At 37.7% G+C, this 21,072-nt stretch overlaps 1 protein-coding gene across 2 annotated transcripts; it reads left to right on the forward strand.

Moving 5' to 3' along the window:
• The first annotated feature begins 54 nt into the window (after nt 1-54).
• Nucleotides 55-20,441, forward strand: LOC132114048 (nuclear pore glycoprotein p62-like). 2 transcript variants are annotated; one of them, XM_059522176.1, is made up of 14 exons: nt 55-397; nt 515-572; nt 1,001-1,261; nt 4,654-4,886; nt 5,322-5,396; nt 5,488-5,568; nt 17,651-17,755; nt 17,882-17,993; nt 18,077-18,221; nt 18,953-19,002; nt 19,664-19,798; nt 19,891-20,002; nt 20,094-20,160; nt 20,266-20,441. In XM_059522176.1, exons 3-14 carry the CDS (start codon nt 1,005-1,007, stop codon nt 20,355-20,357), a joined length of 1,464 nt encoding a protein of 487 aa, XP_059378159.1. In that variant the 5' UTR covers nt 55-397; nt 515-572; nt 1,001-1,004; the 3' UTR covers nt 20,358-20,441. The 2 variants fall into 2 exon arrangements, with proteins under 2 accessions (XP_059378159.1, XP_059378158.1); XM_059522175.1 differs by lacking the exons at nt 5,322-5,396; nt 5,488-5,568 and having other exon boundaries at nt 61-397; nt 20,094-20,441.
• Nucleotides 20,442-21,072: the final 631 nt, after the last annotated feature.

A 21,072-nucleotide genomic window follows, 5' to 3' on the forward strand; every position in this document is an offset into this window, starting at 1 on the left:
GTTTGGAGGACCTTCTCCTGCAGACAGGAGACTGAGTATGATTTATGATTGGTCTTCCAGAACTGTTGAAGTCAATAGTATGAGTACAGGACCAAATAACAGGGACCTTGAAGAGAACACTGACTGCACACGTGCGGCACAAGAAAGATCTTCAAAACATTTTACATACTTTTAGGCCTTTGTTGTTAAAGTAATTATAATTAAATCAACAACATAACAAATAAATAAAATATCGATTAATTGATTGATTATTTGATGCGGCGGTTTAACTGTATTTTGATGTCGTGTAAGAACTGTAATTTTGCTTAGGCATTGTTCTAGACAGAAGACGCAGGGGTCCTCACAGGAGCAGCGCATGTGACGCACACTGCGCAGGAGCTGCTGTGGAGTACTCTGTGTAAGTTTATTATGTTTATGTATGTTTTACAGCAACGAAGTCTTTAATTTCAGTTTATATCATTTAGTTTGCCCGTCTTAGTTTTATAGCACTAACATGAGCGATGTAAGTGTGCAGAGGAGCGCATTATTGTGAGAAGCTGTCAGCTGGCTGTGTCTGCACTGAAGTTGTAACGGTACTATATTATAATAATCCATTTTAATGAACCGATAACACCAAATGTTCATTTATAAGACTCACACGAGCTGCTCTTCTGCTTTTGCCATCACTTGATTTCAACATGCTTCTATGACTGAATATGTAAAAGAGACTAATTGGAAAATAAAAACATAGTCTGCCTACAAACACAGTGCGATCAATCATATTCTCAAAGCCTACGGGATCTAGAAGACATTTTTGGACATTATAGTCGCAAAAAAAGAAACACCAGGCTACCTAGATGATACATTTCACATTCATCTTTCTGTATGACATAAACATGTGTTTGTGCACCCTCAGCTGCTCAGTCAGCACACAGTGTTGTTTAACCACCATTCTCTATGATGGTTGTTTCTACAAGCCTGGCACATCAGGTCTCACTCTTGTTTCACTCATTGTTTGCAGCACTATGGCGTTTAACTTCGGTCAGACGGGCACCGGAGGGTTCAGTTTTGGGGCCCCTCAGACTCCAGCTGCGGGCCCCACGGGCTTCAGTGCTCCTGCAGGAGGGGGCTTCTCTTTAGGGACCCAAGCCCAGACTCAGAGCTCAGGAAACCCCTCGTCTCAGACCGCAGGACTGACGCAGAGTAACGGGAGCACACAAGGAGGATTGGGCTTCGGAGCCCAGATGCAGAGCACCAGCTCAAGTGGAGGCTTCTCTTTTGGGTGAGATTTAATTTTTTTTTCAATTATGTTTATAATGTCGGCCTTAATAAAACAATAATAAACAGTTCTTTCAAGGAATAGAATGCAACAGCCGTGCTTCGTAAGTAAAAACCTCATTCATTTTCTCCACAGGGGAATTGATTTCTAATGATAACATGTAAACCTACTGTGAGCTTGGAGGTTGTTAATCCATGTACTTTTGTTAAAGCAATCAGATGATATTATTATAATTTTTAAAAATAATCATATTCAACAGCAAAATCCTTGTTGAAAAGCTACATTACACATGATTCTGCAACGAAATCTAACCATGCAAATCATGCCAAAATAACTCTTTAGCTCCACCCACTCCCATGAAGCACTGTAGGCCAGACTTTCTTAAACTACTTAATTTGCAATGAAAAAAAAAAAAATAATTGAGATTGAACGATATATCGATTTACCGATATTTTCCCAGATATTTAAGCATTTAATCGTAATCTGATATCGGTTTTGTAATATCGGATTCAGCTATAAACGTCGCCATCTTGTGGGTGTTTTGAGAATTGCACGCGGGATCGCCATTGCAGCACATTTGAGGGGAGACGGCACGCAGGGACTTGATTTGCTGTAGTTAGTAAACTTTATTTAACATAACAGCCAGTTATGCACAAATTAGATGCGTTACATAAATGCCTAATATGTAGTTTATGCAGCATGGCTCTAAGAAATAGAGACCAACTCACGGAGTCATGTTAAATAATTCATCAAGTATTGTCACAATAAAGATGCAACTTTTCCTGAATTAATATGCAGCCATGAATGAGAGCATGTTGGAAATAAAAGCGCTGAATTGAAGCGCTCTCGTGAAGCTGCTTTCATGTCGCTGTTCACAGCCACCGCGTGTAAGATTCACTTGTTTAAAACACCCTAAATTGTATTAACATTTACTATATAACCAATATTTTGTTAATAAACATCTAAATAAATACAACTCTATGGAAATTATTTATTATCGCCGCGAGCGATCACAGTTTGAGTGTAGCTCTGCGTAACTGCATTGATAAACCGCTGTCAGCAGGCATTTCATAATCTAGAAGGACAAAACATTATTAATAATTTTGATATAGCATTCAAGTTAAATAGAATACGATGTTTTGTTTGTTATATTCCAATATTCCAGAGAATATTATTCAGTGAATTAACATTATCCAATTAACTATTACTGACTCTGTAGCTATTAAACAGCTTATAAACCTACTATAATGGGACTCCTGTCCTTCATTTATTTTCTCCATTTGAAAACATTAGACATTCTACATTTATTTTGATTATTGTTAATATTAGTGTTGTTTCTGTTGATGCTTTTTGTAAATAAAATGTTTTTTGTAATAGAAGGATTAAATTTAACATGAAAGACAAATTTTCAACACTTAAAAAAAGATGACTGAAAGGAGGAAAAACCAAAGTGAAGTATGTTTTTTTTTTCACTCAGTTAATAAAAAGTTAATAAATATCGGTTCTGCATATCGGTTATCGGGCACATAAACATGCAAATAATTGGTATCGTATCGGTTATAAAAACAATCAACATCGGTCGATCACTAAACTAAATAGGAATAGTAAAAATGTGCATATCTCTTGTGTGATTTTGAAATACCTCAAGCTGAAGTTTTTAATTGGTGTGATTCACGTCAGAGTTGGTTGGTTTGGTTCATGGCTTCTAATCATAAGACTTTTTTTTTTTTAATCATCAAAAGACAACAAAGAATACTTTTGAATACAGCGCCACTAAAGACCACAGTGTTGCACTGTATATAATTGATGCTGACTATTTACAGTGTTTAAGCAGTGTTGTAAGCTGGTTGACCAATAAGAAATTAAAGGGATAGTTTAGTTCACCCAAAAATGAAAATCACCCCTCGATCAACACCCATTAACTGCAGTTATAAAGCTTGGAAGAGCCAGGACATTTTTAATATAACTCGATTTGGATTAATCTGAAAGAAGAAAGTCATATACACCTAAGATGACTTGAGGGTGAGTAATTCATGGGGTCATTTTCATTTTTGGGGCAAGTTTAATTTGTGCTTTCGGACATTTGCTGTGTTCCTGATTGATTTCAAAGTGAACAGGCTCTTTCTAGAGCCTAAAGATGTATTATATGCCTGTCTATCTGTCCAATGCTCTGTCTGGACTGTGTAAGGCCCTTTAATCATAGAAGTGAATGGGTGTTCAGTAGGTTTTGTTTTTGAATTGGGTTGAAACTACATAGAACTGGCCTTAAATGAAAAAATTAACTGTAACCATGAGAAATTAAAGGCAATAGCTGCATAGTTCTACAGTCCAAACAACACAATCAACACACATTCAATAAGAGGTTTCTTAATCAGCATTCAGGATTTGTTTTAGTTTTTAAATTTGGTTTTAAATAAAAAAAAACCTGGTCTTTACCAGTGAGACTAAATAAAAGTATGCTATATAAATACATTATTCCAAAATGTTAAATTCAAATAATGAAAGATGCAAAGTGTTTCATTCATCCAATTACCGGTAAAAAAAAAAAAATTAAGGGTAATGATTCACATCTATATTTTTTTACTTGAGCCAATGAAAAATAAATAACTTATTAAAAAATATAGATGTGAATAATTACCCTAAAAATGTTTTAATTGGATGAATGAAACACTTTTTCTCAGTGTGCTACAGCAGGTGATTTTTAAATCAAATTAAGTCTATATAATTTTAAGGTAAAATAAAAATAATCATCCTAATGCAGAACTGATGTTTACATCTGGCTTTTCAAACGTGTGTGCACGTTCTAATTTACATAAAAAAAAACATTTCAGTTTTGTCACAGTTTAGTCCGTTTCGTTTCTCATCCAACACGTGAGAAGTTGAGCTGAACATCTCTTCACGGTCTACTCGTGTTCAGGCTGCGGACCGCTACAGTATACGCTCGCGCAGGAAAGGGACTCTTATTTGTGCGCCAGTACACCAACGGCTGTTCGCTTCCTGCTATCTGTGCCTCAGACATGAAGCTCTGCATTTCCAGTGCTGAACAGTTGCCCGTGTCCTGTGCACAGATTTCGAAATACTCCTCCACACAAATGACATAGCGAACGATTACAATGAAGTCTGTGCACACGAGAGCACTTCCGGAAAAATCGGCCGGAAAAAGAACAAAAACTGGCTGATTGCCGATCGCGTGTTTTAAGCAAAAACCGTCCGGTTCTGATTTATGGCTGGTCAACCGGTGCATCCCAAGTGTTCAGTGAGTCACAGCTGTTAATATGGCTGGCTATCCAGAGTTGTAGATACCCATTGTCTAACTGAAAGTTGACACTGAAACAGCACGAAACAGTTTACATGTCTGTAAAGTTTAAAGAGTCTGTTCATGTCTTTGCGTCCAGTGCCTCCCTTCCAAAACTCAGCACACCTGCAGCGTCTCAGCCTGCGAGCACAAGTGTGACTCTGGGGGCTTCGACTGCTGGGACGGGCTTCGGTTTCGGGGGTCTCACCACACACACTACTGCAGCCCAGCAGCCTTTGGGGGGATTCGGCTTTGGGACGCCCAAAGTTCAAGCATCTTCAGCGGCCCCAGCACAGCCCACCCCGGTGCTCTCGCTAGGGGCTCAGTCCACAGGTAATACAGAGGGACTCACATCTTCACATAGAATTCGACATTAGAGATCACTTTTCTTAAACTTTTTCCATCATCTCCTGCTCTCTGAAATGATAATGCACCTGTCACAGTCAAAAGGTAAAACAAGGAGGAGAAAGTAGCTCAGAAGATACACACAGATAAATTAACAACCTACAGTGTGGACACATTAGTTCGTTAAGTTTGATTTGGACTTCAAAATAAAAGTTAAGCAAAAAGGAAAAGGACAACATAACAGCACAGAGACTGAAAACGGTTTCACAGGGTCTTGAAAATTCATTTTGTCCCTCTACTTGGGGTTTGTTTTACACACTGTATCACTTTATCACATTGTGTCAAACTGGTCCTCTAAGAAGAAATATATAAATACACTTTTCTTGTGTAAATATGTTGATATGTGTTGCTGCTGATTTCTAGGTCTGAGTCTTGGAGCTTCGACTGCTGCCTCCACAGCCCCAGCAGCTGCAGTTAACTTTGGGATTAAAACTTCAGGTCTGTAATCTGTTGTGTGGCTGTTATAATGTGTCAATAGAGAAGTATAGATATATATAATCCATCTTTTGTTGTTGTTTGTCCACCGCAGCTCAGAGTCAGTCCCTGACGGCTCCAGTGTCCTCTCTGTTTGCTGCTCCTATAGCCTCAACACCAGCCACAGGATTCACATGTGAGTCCAGTTCAGTCCACCTCTCAAACCAAGCCATCCACCAGCAAACCTGGTTTAACAGCACGTCTGCATTTATGTATTTGCAGGCTGTTTATATATATATACACGGTGGCAAGAATAGGTTTAGTTGAAAACATCTGGATTTCTGCATTGATTACTTGAAAAATGTGGTCGGATTTCTATCTGAGTCACAGTTATAGACAAAAACAATCTAAGATAATTTATACAAATCAATTTTTTATTGAAGACTATGATTGGTCATTGACAGGGCGGGTGGGAAAGGTAAGTGCAATTCTGTTACGGCTTCTCCAAAAGCCAATAGGAGTGAATTAAGTGATTGGAAGTGTGGGACGCACAGCTTTAACATCAGAGCATCGTTACTTCTTACAAATCTGGACTTGTCAAGAAAAGATCACTCTAAGAACTCAACGGACAATACTGAAAGAGAGGTCAGGAGCAACCCAACAACAGCAGGGGAAAAAAAGAAAATCGTCCAGGAAACTCTTAAGACTGCTGAAGTCTTTGCTAATGTGTCCACTATCAGTAAAACACTTAAAGAAACCCAAAAATGATGATTTGCTGTTAATTTACTCATCCTCAGGCCATCCAGTAGATCAGTAAAGAAGATTTTTAGCTGAAACCGTGGTCCTTAGTGATTCATAAAATGCAAGTCATTCTTTTGAACTGTGAGCCACAGATGGACACAGATCTATAAGTAACTTCATGATGATTCATGAAAGGAAACCCCCCTTGAACCACATGCACACCAAACTGTGGGGATCACGGATCAACTACAATCCTTTGAAAACAATCCCTAACAATCCACGTGCAATCATTGAAGGAACAATGTGTATCCAGACATTTACAGGAGAATATCAGGAGTTCAGTTCACGAGTTCATGCTTTAGTGATGTAACAAGACAATGACCCAAACACATAAGTAACTAAACAATGGCTGAATAAGAAGTCCTGATCTAAAGCCAAAGGCTGTCTAATCGGTGCTGTATCAGGCCTTACTTTAATCCGCGTATTTGTGATATTTGCCTTAAATTTATTTCTAGGACACTTTTTAACTTTATGGAGGACAATATTTTCCTAACCTTATTAAAAGGCTATACATGTAATTGTTTATTGTTTATTATTTTATCAATACATTCAGTTAGAATAATAAAATACTGTATGGTTCTTACCATTCAAATGACAACAGTGTCAACAAACTGCAGAGGAAACACAGAAGCTGCATCAAAAGTGCCATTTAGATGTATTTACTTGAAAATAAGAGGCTCTGTTAATGCATTTAAAGTAAAACTGCCAATGCATAAACAATGTTATAAGATTGTTCATCTTTTTTTAACACGTAAATATGAAATGTTGGAAAAATGCAATAAGACTTTTAAATATGAAATCATACCACCAGGCGGTGGCGTCAAGTCACTCACTGTAAAAAAAAATTTGTTCACTCAACTTAAATTTTTTAGTTATCTTTTTGCTTTGACTCAGTTAAGTTTTATTTACTTAATATACTGAGTATTTTCAACTTAAAAAGTTTAGTTGACATAGTTAAAATAGTTGACCCAACAACTTATTTCAAGTAACCTGGACTTGTAAAGTTTAGTTGAAATATGACAACTTACATTTTCAAGTTATCTGTACTAAAACTTGTTCATTGAACTCAATTTGGCATATTTTCTCAACTTGCAATAGCACATTCAACCAAATAAATAACAGATTTTTCCATACAAACGATTTTATTGTCCCTTACAAATCAATATATGTTAAGGGCAAACTCATTTAACATATTCAAAGGATTACCATGAATTTTTTCTTTGTTACAACTTTTTAACTGTAAAATACAGCTAATAGGTAAAACTTCTCTTAGTAGACATGCAAAACAATTCGGAATATTTGTAAATGCAAACTAAAAACTATATAGAATATACAAATTACAGAAATAATTACAGAAAAACATTTCATTTAAAAATAAAAACAATAATTAATCGGTCAATTACAATGATATTACAATTTCATAAAGCTAAAAGGTGAACATTTAAAAAAGAAATGCATGGAAAGTGTATTCATGTGAAAAAACAAAAAACAAAGTGTCAGTTCACATAAAAATGTTAATACCATTGTTAATTGCTCACCCTCATGCCATCCAATACCTGTTAAGACTTGCCTTTGTTGGAAGACAAATGAAGATATTTTTAATAAAATCTGTGAGCTTTCTGTCCCTCCTGTGACAGCCTACACAACTAGCACTTTCAAGGTCCAGAAAATTCATCTTTAAAGTAATCCAAGTGATTTCAGTGGTTTAACCTCAGTTTTTTTTAATCATTGCAAGGGTTTCATACCATTTTATTTATTAAATAGTTTTCTCCATCGCATGTTTACAAGAGCATGTCAGCACATGCTTCTTGTGTGGATGTGAAAGCAGACACCGTAATCATGCATTTAAACAAATATATAAACCACTGAAGTCACTTTGATTACTTTTAAGAATGTCTTTTTACTTCCTTTCTGGACCTTGAAAGTGCTAGTTCCCTAGGCTGTCAAAGGAGGGACAGAAAGCTCACAGATTTCATTAAAAATATCTTCATTTTTGTTTCAAAGACAAACAAAGGTCTTTTAGGTTTGGAGTTGTTGAGGTTGTCATTTAGTTGAGGTTGAGTATCTAACAAAAGAATTTTCATTTTGGGTAAACTAACACTAAGATTTTTCACATTAATAATACCCCTTTAACTGTGAAATATCTTTTAAAACACATGAAATCTTGTTGAAAATGGATGTCAGGCCATTGATGCAGAGAACTTGTAAAAAAACTTGAAAAAAACAAACAAACACTAAAATACACAACAAACACAGGCCTTTGGTAGAAATACACAACACCTTACCTCAACAACATCTTTAATTCAACAATGTATTTTTAAGAGAGTGCACTCTTGCACTGCAGGTATCAGCTCCAATGTTCATCAGCAGCCTCTGAATCACCTCAAAAGTGTATCTGAGGTTTTTTGGGTAATTTATGTTGAGAGCATAAAGCAATCCCATCATGTTTACATACGCATTTGGTATGTCACCAAGTCCTCGCAGAACAACTGCTTCCTCGATTACAAGGGCCACATCATTAGAGTTGCATGGAATGGGGTCTGTCACATCTTCCACCACTGCGATGATTCCAAGAGTCATGCCCCGGATCATATCTTCTTCGGAATCTGTGTGCTGTATTAAATGACAAACTTCAAAATGTGCTTTCACACATACAACACTGAAGCTCAAAGACTTAAACACAACATGAGTATTATTGTAAAGTGCTACCAACATGTCTTTCATGACAAGTGGTGCTCGAATACCCATATAAATCACTTTGAGAATATCTCTCAATCATTAACTTTATTTGGACAGTAATTGTTTTTCATGGGGATGTAAGGAAATTTCAACATTTCAACAAGGGCTAGTATGTGATTTTTTTTTTTTTTTTTTGTTATTGTTTTTTTTTTCCAGAACTTGCTCCTTCACTGTGAATAAATCATCATCCAAATACAAGGGTATTTGCATCCATGTCCATGCAAATTCATTTTTAAGATGTCCCCAAGGGAAACAATTACAGTCTGAAGAGTGCTATTGCTGATATTACATTGCCCTATACCCTAGCCTCTGCTATATTTAATCTTATACATACTCCATCCACATAGTTAGAAATAATACATTAACTTCAACTACTCAACTGCCTCCTTACTTTCCACATACCTCACAGATCTTTATGAATTGTGATGGATTCTCACGCATGAACCATGGCAGCCCCAGCAGTACTGCAACCCTCTTTCGTTGATTTGATGCCTTCCCCCAAAGAAAAAAAAAAAAGTGTTTACTGATACTGTTATTAGAAGTTTATTTACTGTTGCATTGAAGCCGGTTTCACTTTTTACTTTAGTTTTTTTCTTTCATCTTCGGAACACAAATTAAGATATTTTTGTTGAAATCCAATAACTTTCTGACCCTGCATAGACAGCAAGAGAACTACTATGTTCAAGGCCCAGAAAGTTAGAAAGGACATTGTTAAATTAGTCCATGTGACACTAGTGGTTCAAGCATAATGCTTTGAAGCTACAATAACACTTTTTATGCAAAAAAAACAAACAAACACTTTATTCAACAATTTTTGCTCTTCCATGCCAGTCCTTGACGTGTGGTCACGAGTGCCACGACGCATGCGTGTGCATTCATCTGCTCGTAGTTTCATTAAGCTTAGGTTGAACCACTGATGCCACACAGACTATTTTATAGATGCCCTTACTACCTTTCTGAGCCTTGAACGTGGTAATTACATTGCTGTCTATGCAGGGTCAGAATGGTCATGGATTTCATCACAAACATCTTAATTTGTGTTCCGAAGAAGAATGAAGGTCTTGGGGTTTGGAACGACATGAGGGTGAGTAATTAATGACAGAATTTACATTTTTGGATGAACTAACCCTTTAAACTGAGATAATTAGGTCAAATACTATACACTGTGAATAAATGGAGGCATTTTGCATATTCATAGATCTGTACACTAAATGAAGCAAGGGTATAAAAAGTTACAATCAAGCTAAAATATTTTAAGGCCTGAAGAAATTGATTTCACCGGGGGAAAAAAACTTTTAAATATGTCATTTTGATTATCAAAGATAAAACTATTTTAAGGGATAAAATTGACTAGAAGGTCAAGAAGAAGTCATTTTAATTGATTTTAAATACTTCTGCATTAACAAATGACATATCACCTTTTTCTTCAATATTTTGCAGCACTAATAGTACATAGTAAAAGCTATGCAGGACAAGAGAAATTGCAATAAAGGAAATGCTCATAATGTTTATGAAAAAAGTACAGTAGAAATATATGTACTTACATTTTTATCTAGGCTGTCCATTATGGTCTTCATTTCTGCAATCTCAGCACAGCGCTTTGAACGGTACAGGCACAGCAGTTTTGGTAGATGCTGGTCAAGACCCTCATAAAAAGACTTGCTCAAGTCCAGCGACATTAGCCTGTTGAATTCTGCACTGATCTAAAGTAATAACATTAAATGACACAAACATAACAGCAACATGTTAAACAACACTGCAAAAAAGTATCTACATGTTCATCTAAACACCATTTTCAGCAGCGTGGGACTTTACCTGTCTTTCACAAAAAATAGCCGGCCACCTCTTTTTCATTTCAGATACTGGAGGCTCATTTTCAACTATCTCCTGTCTCCGGAGAGAATATGTGCTGCTCATGGCTGCATTCACAAAACTCATGTCTGGACTCTTCTTTTTCATCTCCTGGCACATCAGTTCCTTTTCGTGTTCCAGTGTTTTCTGGTCTTTTCCTGAAGGGTGATCTGGGAGAAAGTTTGTCTCAGACCTTTTTGGCTTCTTCACTTTGTTTCGCTGTCCTTGGAGTCCTGCTAGGCCTCTCTTTGCAGAATTCACTTTGAGTTCTTTACAACCTGCATCTCTTAGCTTTGACCTGTAATTTCCCATCTTCCATGTCAAACTTAATTTCCAACCATAAAACCCAGCTGCAGATCCCCTTTCTTTCAGACAAGGGTGTTTTTCAACAAGTGCAATAGCCACACTTTTGATTTCCTCTTTGTCTGGGTAAGCTTTGTAAGCAAACACTGCTTCAGCAAGTTTATCCAGTATTTCTGTCTGCATGTCTCGAGACATTGTCAGAAGAGTTCCATCTGTACTGTAAGCCTCATTACCATGCTTTAGTCTCAGCTCAACATCATATGAGAAGGTGGGGATAGTAAAGACAGCAGGCCATGGATGTGAACGACTCTGTTTTATCTCTGAGACACAGCTGCTGACTTGGGTCGATGTTGATGGAGAATGTGATACAGGCAATACTGGAGTATCCAAACTTGAGTCTGAAAATGTATCAGAGGGACTGAACAGGATTTTCAGCGTCGCTTTGTCCTTGGGCAGATCAGTTACAGAAGTAAGGTTGCAAAAATCGTGAAAATCATTATCCTCATACTGAAGATCAAAACTGTCTCTTAGCTGCAGTTTGCTTCTCAGCACCTCTTTGAGACCATGGACTGTGTCAGGGACAGTGTCAAGTGTAATTTTTTGAATGTCCCGTTCAGAGATGATCACTCGAAGAAGCATTCTGAAGTTGGAGTGGAACCTTTAAGACCTGCAAAGAAGTAATTTGGAGAAAAGGCACCATACAGTGTTAATAAAGTAGTACATAAATAATTTGTACTTAGTAGAAGTGCTAACAAGCATAAACCGGTTAAGCCTACATAAGTGGAAGCAGTAATGTATTCGCTACATTCAAAATTTCTACATCTGAAGTCATATTATGGCTATTTTCATTTTTGGATGAACTAACCCTTTAGGCAAACAGAAAGAAGCAGGTCTATTAGGCTGCTATCACAATTTTGACATGAATTTCTCTGTATTTGGCCATATAATATAAATTCAATATATTGGACAGCCCTAACTCCTATCAAACCAAATTATTCAATATAAAAGGCATGTACAGCCATACTTTACCCTAATAAAGGTTGGTCTTTGGCACCACCATCAATTTGCCTGCTCGCATGTATGGGTAGAAGGGGTGGTGTCCATTCAATTCATGTGGTTCCACGACCTTTAGTTCAGGATCAAGTCTTTTTTCTAGTTCATAACACCTTAAGTGCTCAATGAACCATGCAATGTAAGGTTCAATGATGAATGACACTCTGTTGGACACTATCAAAATCTTAACCAACTTGGCGAAGTCAGGCAGTCCACTTGTGTGTCCCACAGACAAGAACGTTCCTTCTGCATACTTGGTCCCATGGAGAGATGCATGACTTGCAAGAGATACCGTGGTGATATTTGCAAATTTGTCCTCTATAGCCTGCTTCATAGAGTGCTCCAGAGTCTCCACAGAAACAAAAGCAACATGCCCAACTTCCAAGTCAGGTTTAAAAAGACTGGGTAGGTCTAGACAATAAGCTAATGTAAGCTGATGCTTTGTCGCAAGAGTGAGTAAGATATTTTTAAAATTCCGAACATCATGAATCACTCTTTTAAAACAGCTGTGCTTGGCTTCAAAGCGAATGGTCCAGAAATCTACTAGTGGTCCAAATCTACGAATAAGTTCAGGGTAATGTTCGAGAAAATGATGTTTCGGCAAAAGACTGAAGTCAGGAAAGACTTCTTTTAACAAGCACCTATGAGATGAGATTTTAAACTCCAAGTAGTGCAATGTCTCTTCTGAAAAATGTCCACATGTCAGAAGTTCAACAATGTCTTTTAGTTCCAAAACAATTTGCCATGTTTTGTCATTCTCTGGTACTTTGTCACCAATCATCAATGGCAAGAATCGCAATAAAGTCCAGTTTTCATGACAGTTACCCCCTATAGTGCGTTTCGTTGCAAAAGATTTTGGAATTTGTTGAGGTCTGTTAATTTTATCTGAATATTTAAAAGGAAAGGACTGAATAATTGAGTTAAGATCATCAAAAGTAAAATAATGTTTGGAAATGAAAGATTTAAGGCATAAACTCAGTTCCTTTGGTACTACCCCTTCCAGTACATCATGCATGAAATCTGGGGGGAATCCTTGTATTGTGTGAAAATGAGAAAGTCTATTAAGTACACAGTCTCTTTTTACACCGTCCACAGAAACCAAATTTGTCCCCTTTAATTCCAGAAGGATGTTTTCATGAGCTTCAGTTGTTCTGAGTGGAAACAAACCATCGCTTACTTTATGAATGTTAATTTCTGAGCGGCTGGCCAAACAAAATCTACAAAATTTATCCACATTGAAGTTTTCCTGAAAGCCACCAAGTGAGTGCGCACCCAAATTGTCCGCAGACACATACAGTACAGTACCTCTAATATTTTCTCCCAGTTTTTGAACATATATTCCTTGATTTTCTAGAACTTCGATGTCTTTTAGCAATGGCTCAAGAATCGCACTGTAGCCATATTTTTTCACATCACTGCTGTAGGAAAGGCATGCCAGGTATATTGACTGGACAGATGACCTATACCGAATTGGTAAATTTGAAAGCACCCAATAAACTGCACAGATCTTATGTTTCTTTCTGGATGTTCCTAATGGATTACATACTTCAAAATCATCTATATACAATCCCAAAGCTATACTTAGATCTTCTGAAGAAAGCAGCTGATTCTCTTTACAATATAGGCTGTCTCTGTATGACTTAAACTGGGCCCACTCTGGAAAATATTCCCTGTCTTCTGTCTGCAAAAGTTTATCTAGAACATCATTACGGTTTAAAAGAACTGACAATGTTTGCAAAATAGGAATATAAACACACTTTCTTGAAGTTGACGCATCTAGAACATATTCAACAGGCTGAATCACTTTAAAGTGTTCCTTGTAAAAAATTGTCCGTTTGTATTCTGTGCTTAAAGGGCCACTCTTTGTCAGAGAACTGAATGGATTTGCTTTCACAATTATCTCTTTTATGGCACTGATAACTGTATCACTTAATGCACAGTTGTGCTTGCTCAAAACATCTTCAATTATTTTTGGTGCAAACTCTTCTGAAACTGCAAAAATGCTGGCAAGTTCATTTACAATTTCCTGGGTTGCTGCTTTGGAAACATGAAGAACTGTTTGCAACCGAAGAAAGAATGATGCTAGTTTTCGATGTAGTAAATCTTGCACATTTTCTTCACACGGTAAAGATAACGAAGATGCTGGGAGGTCCGGATCATCAAAATTTGTCGAATCTTCTTCAAAGGCAGTGTTTTCAGAGTCTGAGTCTGGAAGATCTGGAGTGCAAGCTTGATAAATGTCTGTACGAAAATGTTTTACTCCACACTGCTGATGTTTTTTACTCTTATGAGCATGAAATGTACTATATACTCTAGACTGAAAGCTGCAGTTTTGAAAAGGACATTTCACACTCTCTCTGTTCTGGAGATGAGTCTTTAAGTGTGTGAAATATTGAGTAATGCCACAGGTCTCTGAGAAAGCACAAAGATCACAGTTCAACGTAAAGGCTGCAGCAGCAAGCCGGACAGATTGTTTATGGTCCCTGGCCAAATGTTTTCTTAGAGCAAACTCAGTTCTAAATGAACACACACAGTCTTTATAGATGCAGGGAAGCGGATAGTTACTTGCGTGATGGCAGTGCTTAAGCTTGTAGTGCCTTATGACAATGAGTTGATTGGTTGTCGTGAAACAGCAGAACTTGCAGCTCCACTTCATTGGTCAAGGGCAAATGCCCCACACTGCTTGCAGAACTGCCTGAAGTAATTCTATGAAGAAAAGAAAAATGAAGTCAACCAACATTTAATAAACAGATTACACAATCAAGATCAGGACAAGAGTAATAGTTTCTCCCTTAATTTCTTGATATTTATTCACATGTATTTGTCAAATCAAAATTGTAAGGTAACACAAAGCTGTTTTATTTCCTCTAAACAATCATACTAAACTACATTTGAGTGTGCGAAATGTTCGATTTTTAAAGTTACTCAGTGTGTTAGGTTGGTGGCTGTCTAAGACACTTGCAGTAAGCTAGATCTACATTAGAATTTATAAATAAAAGCTGGATAACTGGTGTTGCTAAATGGCATGCAATTCATTTTTGAATATATTGTATAGGCTAGTCGAGAAAATGTTGTATTACTGTTACTTTAACTGTTTGCTAAACTTTACTGTCTTTGGTACTATACTTTACTATCCATCCTAAAAAGTAGGGGTGGACAATATGACCATAACCTTATTTCAGGGTCAGAGACATTTTAATAAACGCATATCAAGAGAATTGGTGAGAAACTACAATTTAGATCATGTTAACTGTAATAAGATGGTTGACAGGCCAGTTTAAACGGTGACAAGATGGACCTATCTAAGCAACAGAGCTGTCCATTAAAGATGCAGTTATGATGTACAGCCCAAAGCTTGACTACTCTTCTGCTACACACGCAGAAGCTTTCATAATAGAGTAACGTCACAAGCTTTTAGAGCACAGTATAATTTGGCGATTTGTATAGACACAGCTTGAATATTCAGCATTTCACAATAGTTTTTGAGAAAATCGATTTGCTATAGTTACAATCTCCCACAATAAACTAAACATAACTGAGTGATCACAGTCTTAAACGACTTCGACATGTAGGTAGAAAAACTAGACAGCTGTACAACAACTTTTCAGTTATGGAGCATCCAACTCGAACACCGGAGGATTCTGATAATCCTGCCGCACCACTCACACAGTTTTACATTATATTACATTATATCTGTCAGCTCGTTGTTATCGTACGTACTCACGCGTCGACGCTGCTTTGCCTGTATGGTGATTAAACTCGCTGATTTTGGCGCAAATAACTTGAACACGAGAGTGAACATGAAAGCGCATTTTTTTTCACGCCACGAATTTCAGTCTCTCTCTCTCTCTCTCTCTCTCTCTCTCTCTCTCTCTCTCTCTCACAAAAAAAAAAAAAAACTGAATTCGGTGCAGATATTTCAAAATTACTTTGTCTATTGAAATAAATGATATTTTAAATATGGGAGGATCGAAATATCCTCCATATGAAATTATTCTAACGTTAGCCACCACCGCCTTTTGGCAAATTAATGAAATAATGTAGCCTACATTAAATAAATAAAAAAAAAAGAAGTAATAGTTGGCTAGTTTTATAGATTTTTAGCTTTAGTTTGCTGACTATCAAGCTAGGCTACATAACTGGCCAAACTGGATTAGCAACGGTCCAATGTGATCAAGAAACGTTGATAATGTAAACAATTCATGGATGACTACTTAATATATGTAATTTTACAAGTCATTACACAAAAATGAACGAATATTTACTTACCAGATTTGATGATGATGGAAGAATTAAATCAATCTGCCGATAAACTCTCCAGCACGCATTGGCGATGAACGAGACCTGTTTCGCGCTTCACGTGATCTCGCGATAAATAATGAGAACTTATAACTTAATGGTTCAGCATATGTTTTTAAGTTGAGGCGACACATACTCTGGTTAAGTCAACTTACAGACTAGTTGAGACAGTTAAAACTTAACATGTTAAGTTGAATTAACAATTTCAGAAACTAAAAGTTGTATCAACTTACAAAATTACATTGAAAAAACTAAAAGGCGGAATCATTTTTTAGAGTGCTGTTTTAATGAGTGAGTCACTGATTCATTTGATTCGTTTTAACGGCTGATTCATTCAGCGTCTTTATGAACGGCACTGAATCATTGACTCACTCGATTGGTTCAGAAGCACTGAATCATTGACTCACTCGATTGGTTCAGAAGCACTGAATCATTGACTCACTCGATTGGTTCAGAAGCACTGAATCATTGACTCACTCGATTGGTTCAGAAGCACTGAATCATTGACTCACTCGATTGGTTCAGAAGCACTGAATCATTGACTCACTCGATTGGTTCAGAAGCACTGAATCATTGACTCACTCGATTGGTTCAGAAGCACTGAATCATTGACTCACTCGATTGGTTCAGAAGCACTGAATCATTGAGTAACGAAGCACTGTTGTGTTGCTCGGAGATGCGCAACTGTTCTGCTGTGGCTTTGCTTAGAGCTATTTTCTTTAGCGAAATGGAGAAAAAACGGTCAATAACGTGTCTGAAATGTAAGTCAGTTAATATTAACTACTATAAGTTAACTATAAGTTAGTGTAGTCTTGGTCTCCTATTGCAGCATGTCTCATATTTTCTACTACGAATGTGAGAATTGTTTTTACAGTTGGCTCACACCAAGCCAAAAAATAAAGCAAGCACACCGCTTTTGTTACCTCTATATAAAAGAGCCTTTTATAACAACATACCGTCACACCATATCTAATGCAAGTTAACACCACAATAATACGAAATATTCCTAATCTATCTTTGCACCAATTTTATTTAAAACCCTATCTGTGATGAACAAACACAGTTGACAAGCCATTAAGTTTTAGCTCGTGGAAATGTACTTATTTGAGTGCTTGCTTGCTTTCTGTTCTCTGTTTTTGAATCTTCACTGATTACACAGTGAAGGAAGTGCATTGGACTGAATTGTTGTAGAGGAATCCTGGTGACGTCTGCTCTTTTCTGTCCTCGGTCAGTGGGCTCGTCGATGGCCTCGGTGGCTCCTGTGATGAGCTCAGCATCCAGCGCTCACACAAGCCTGTCTCTGAAACCTCTAGGAGCCGCTCCTGCTATGAGCACAGGTGCCCTTTCTTATTCCCACACACTGGCTTGGCTCATTAATACACGCTGAACGCATAATTGAGGCCAGTGTGTAAATTTCCTATCAGTTACTTGTGTTATTTGAGAGTGTGTGTTGGCGTCTTCAGTTGCCTCTGCTAGCACTGGAGCTTCTACTGGCTTTTCTCTGGGACTGAAGACCGCAGCATCTACTGCATCATCCACCATCACATCCACCTCCTCCACCATCCTCACAACCAGGTACAAAGCTGTTGGCAGGTTTGTGAGTGTTTTGTTTTTCTACTGTTGAGTTGCACATCCAAATTCTTGTTGTGTTCCATCAGCACTGCTCCAGTGATGTCATACGCTCAGCTGGAGGCTTTGATTAACAAGTGGAGCTCAGAACTAGAAGACCAAGAGCGACACTTTCTTCAGCAGGCCACTCAGGTCAACGCCTGGGACCACATGCTGGTGGAGAACGGAGAGAAGGTGGAGAAGTAGAAGTATTGCTGCCACATACACCATCTTTGCACTGGAAGAGTTACCGAAACCCTGTGACCCTGGAGCACAAAACCAGTCATAAGGGTCAATTTTTCACAATTGTGATTTATGCATCATATAAAAGCTGAATAAATCATCTTTCCATTGATGTATGGTTTGTTAGGAGGACAATATTTGTCTAAGATACAACTATTTGAAAATCTGGAATCTGAGGATGCTATAAAATCAAATTATTGAGAAAATCATCTTTAAAGTTGTCTAAATGGAGTTCTTAGCAATGATCAAAAATTTAGTTTTGGTATATTTACAGTGGGAAATGCACAAAATATATTAACGGAACATAATCTTTACTTGATGTTCTAATGATTTTGGCTATTGCTACAAATATACCCCAGTGACTTGAGACTGGTTTTGTCGGCGCAGTATTCTTGCATTGCACCTGTTTCAGAGAAGAGCAAGTACAAGAGGTGCTTTTTGGATTTCAACTGTGATTCTGTGTTCTCCCACAGAAACACACTGCTGCTCTCTATATAACACATTACCCATTGTGTATTATGATTATACAATAGCTTGGTTAGGATTGCTTTCTCAATCACAAAACCACCTTAGGACACCCATAGTTAACTTACCCATCTATAAACCTGAATCTAGTTTTACTGCATAAAGCCATGCTGCAACAGATTTCCACTGACAAGTTATCTTTGTTGTCCTTCTTTTAGATAACTGCTTTACATAAAGATATGGAAAAAGTGAAACTGGACCAACGAAGGTAATCTGTTATTTGCCTGCTGGTTTTAATGTGGCATCTGTGCTTTCTTTAATTGGTAGCAAGCCTCCACAAGCTTTAACATGATTGCAGTTGCCAGATTTCAAGAGTTGAAATCCCCCAAACCTTTTTTGGCCAGTGGTTTACTTAATCTTTCCAACCTGGCACCCATGTGCACACACCCTCACAACCAGTGCTATAAACATGTAAGACTCTACTGAGAGGTTCTGCGTAGTATATAATAGTGTAATACAGCCAATCTGTTTTCTGTCTCATGCACTCTTTACTGTGACTATCTGTGCGTGTTCACATTCTCTTGGTTTGTGCTTATGTCAAACTGGGGAAAAAATAAAATGCCTATCATGATTTTTTTTCTTACTTCACAAAACAGTGATTAACCTTTTAAGCATTATTGTGCAACTCGAATTAAGAGTGATATAAGAGAAACTGGCACAGCAGGAAATGTTGGTTCCTTCGGTTAAAGTTTAGTGCTCATTTATACAAGGTTATTTAGACTTCATTGATTGACCAATGAGCAGTCACAATCAAGTAACTTCAGCATGAACTAAACCGTCTAAGATATTACAGAGCATGCTTGCACACTGTCTGTTAACATGTCTGGTGTAAACTTTGTGTTTCTGGTGTTTTGGTGATTGTAACACAGGCTGGATCAGGAACTGGACTTCATCCTGTCCCAGCAGAAAGAGCTGGAGGATCTTCTCTGTCCATTAGAGGAGTCTGTGAAAGAGCAAAGCGGAACCATTTACATGCAGAACGCAGATGAAGAGCGCGAGAGAACGTAAGACGGGACACAATCAGCCATTTAAGGAGCTCATATTTCCCTCCTATACTCTGACGTCATTGAGTATCTGAATGAGCTTGTTTATCCAGGTACAAGTTGGCAGAAAATGTGGACGCGCAGCTCAAGAGAATGTCCCAAGATCTGAAAGAGATCATTGAACACCTGAACACGTCCAGCGGTCCTGCTGACACCGCTGACCCGGTATGCAAAATACGCCCGATGGTCCAGACAGAAACGCTCTTTATGAATCATTGTGTGATCTGGAGTAAGAAGGACTGGTGTTGTTTTTCAGCTTCAGCAGATCTGCAAAATCCTCAATGCACATATGGACTCCCTGCAGTGGGTGGAACAAAACTCTGGTCGGTATCCTTTTGTTTTTAACATCTTTTGACACACTGCCAGTGCATTAAACGCTTGATGAAATGTTAGCTTGTATTCTTGACACATATATCTTGTGTGTGCAGTGTTTCTCCACAGGCGAGTGGAGGAGGTCTCAAAGCTGTGTGACAGTCGCAGTAAGGAACAAGAGAAGAGCTTTCGTTTAAACTTCCAGTGATCATGCAGCTCTCTTTTCTCCCTAAGTTGTAAATTAATGTCATTGTTTTTGTTATTTGCTTTGGAATAAAATAATTTCTTTCTACCCGATTTCCTCTTGATGTGCTTTGTTCTTGTTTTTTTTTTTTTATTCATATTGATTGAAGTTAGCAAAATGATCACGGATTTTTCTCAAAGTTTAGTGATCAAGAAATTCAAATGCAATTTTTAAAGATATAAAACGTACAATACATTTTCTAAAAAAAGGGGGTTTCTCTTCCTGGTTAACACTTTTAAAACGAGCCAGCCAATCAGCTGCATGGAGCTCCACCGTAGCAACAACATGGATCCTAGCATTGATTAATATCATCATGCAATTTTAGCCTACGTCTAAAAAAATTAATCATATTTTAAAGGAGGCTGCAGGTTTAAAAAGGGGGCGAAATGACCACCGACATCAGCAGGTATGTGCACTACTGAGAGTGGGGCAGCGTGCATCCTCCTCTCCACATGCGTGCAGTCTGTATTAGCTTGAACCACAAGTGTGTCTGAAGTGCCAAGCCTGCGTCGTAATGCTTGGATAACAGAATGCAAAGACGTTGGTGCTACGCACATTGAAAGACAACATTATAATAAATAAAATGTATGGCGTGATTTTGCACATTTACAGTAGCACGCGCCGGTACAAGCAGCATGGGTCCGGAATTCATGGTAAACCCCATGCCCTAATTTCTCCT

The sequence above is a fragment of the Carassius carassius genome, chromosome 33 (assembly GCF_963082965.1).
Source record: "Carassius carassius chromosome 33, fCarCar2.1, whole genome shotgun sequence".
Lineage (NCBI taxonomy): Eukaryota > Metazoa > Chordata > Actinopteri > Cypriniformes > Cyprinidae > Carassius > Carassius carassius.

Coding starts and splice junctions, on each gene's coding strand:
- LOC132114048 (XM_059522176.1), top strand. CDS start 1,005: ATGGCGTTTAACTTCGGTCAGACGGGCACCGGAGGGTTCAGTTTTGGG. Junction 4,887..5,321: donor GCTAGGGGCTCAGTCCACAG/GTAATACAGAGG, acceptor GCTGATTTCTAG/GTCTGAGTCTTGGAGCTTCG. Junction 19,799..19,890: donor GATGAAGAGCGCGAGAGAAC/GTAAGACGGGAC, acceptor TTGTTTATCCAG/GTACAAGTTGGCAGAAAATG.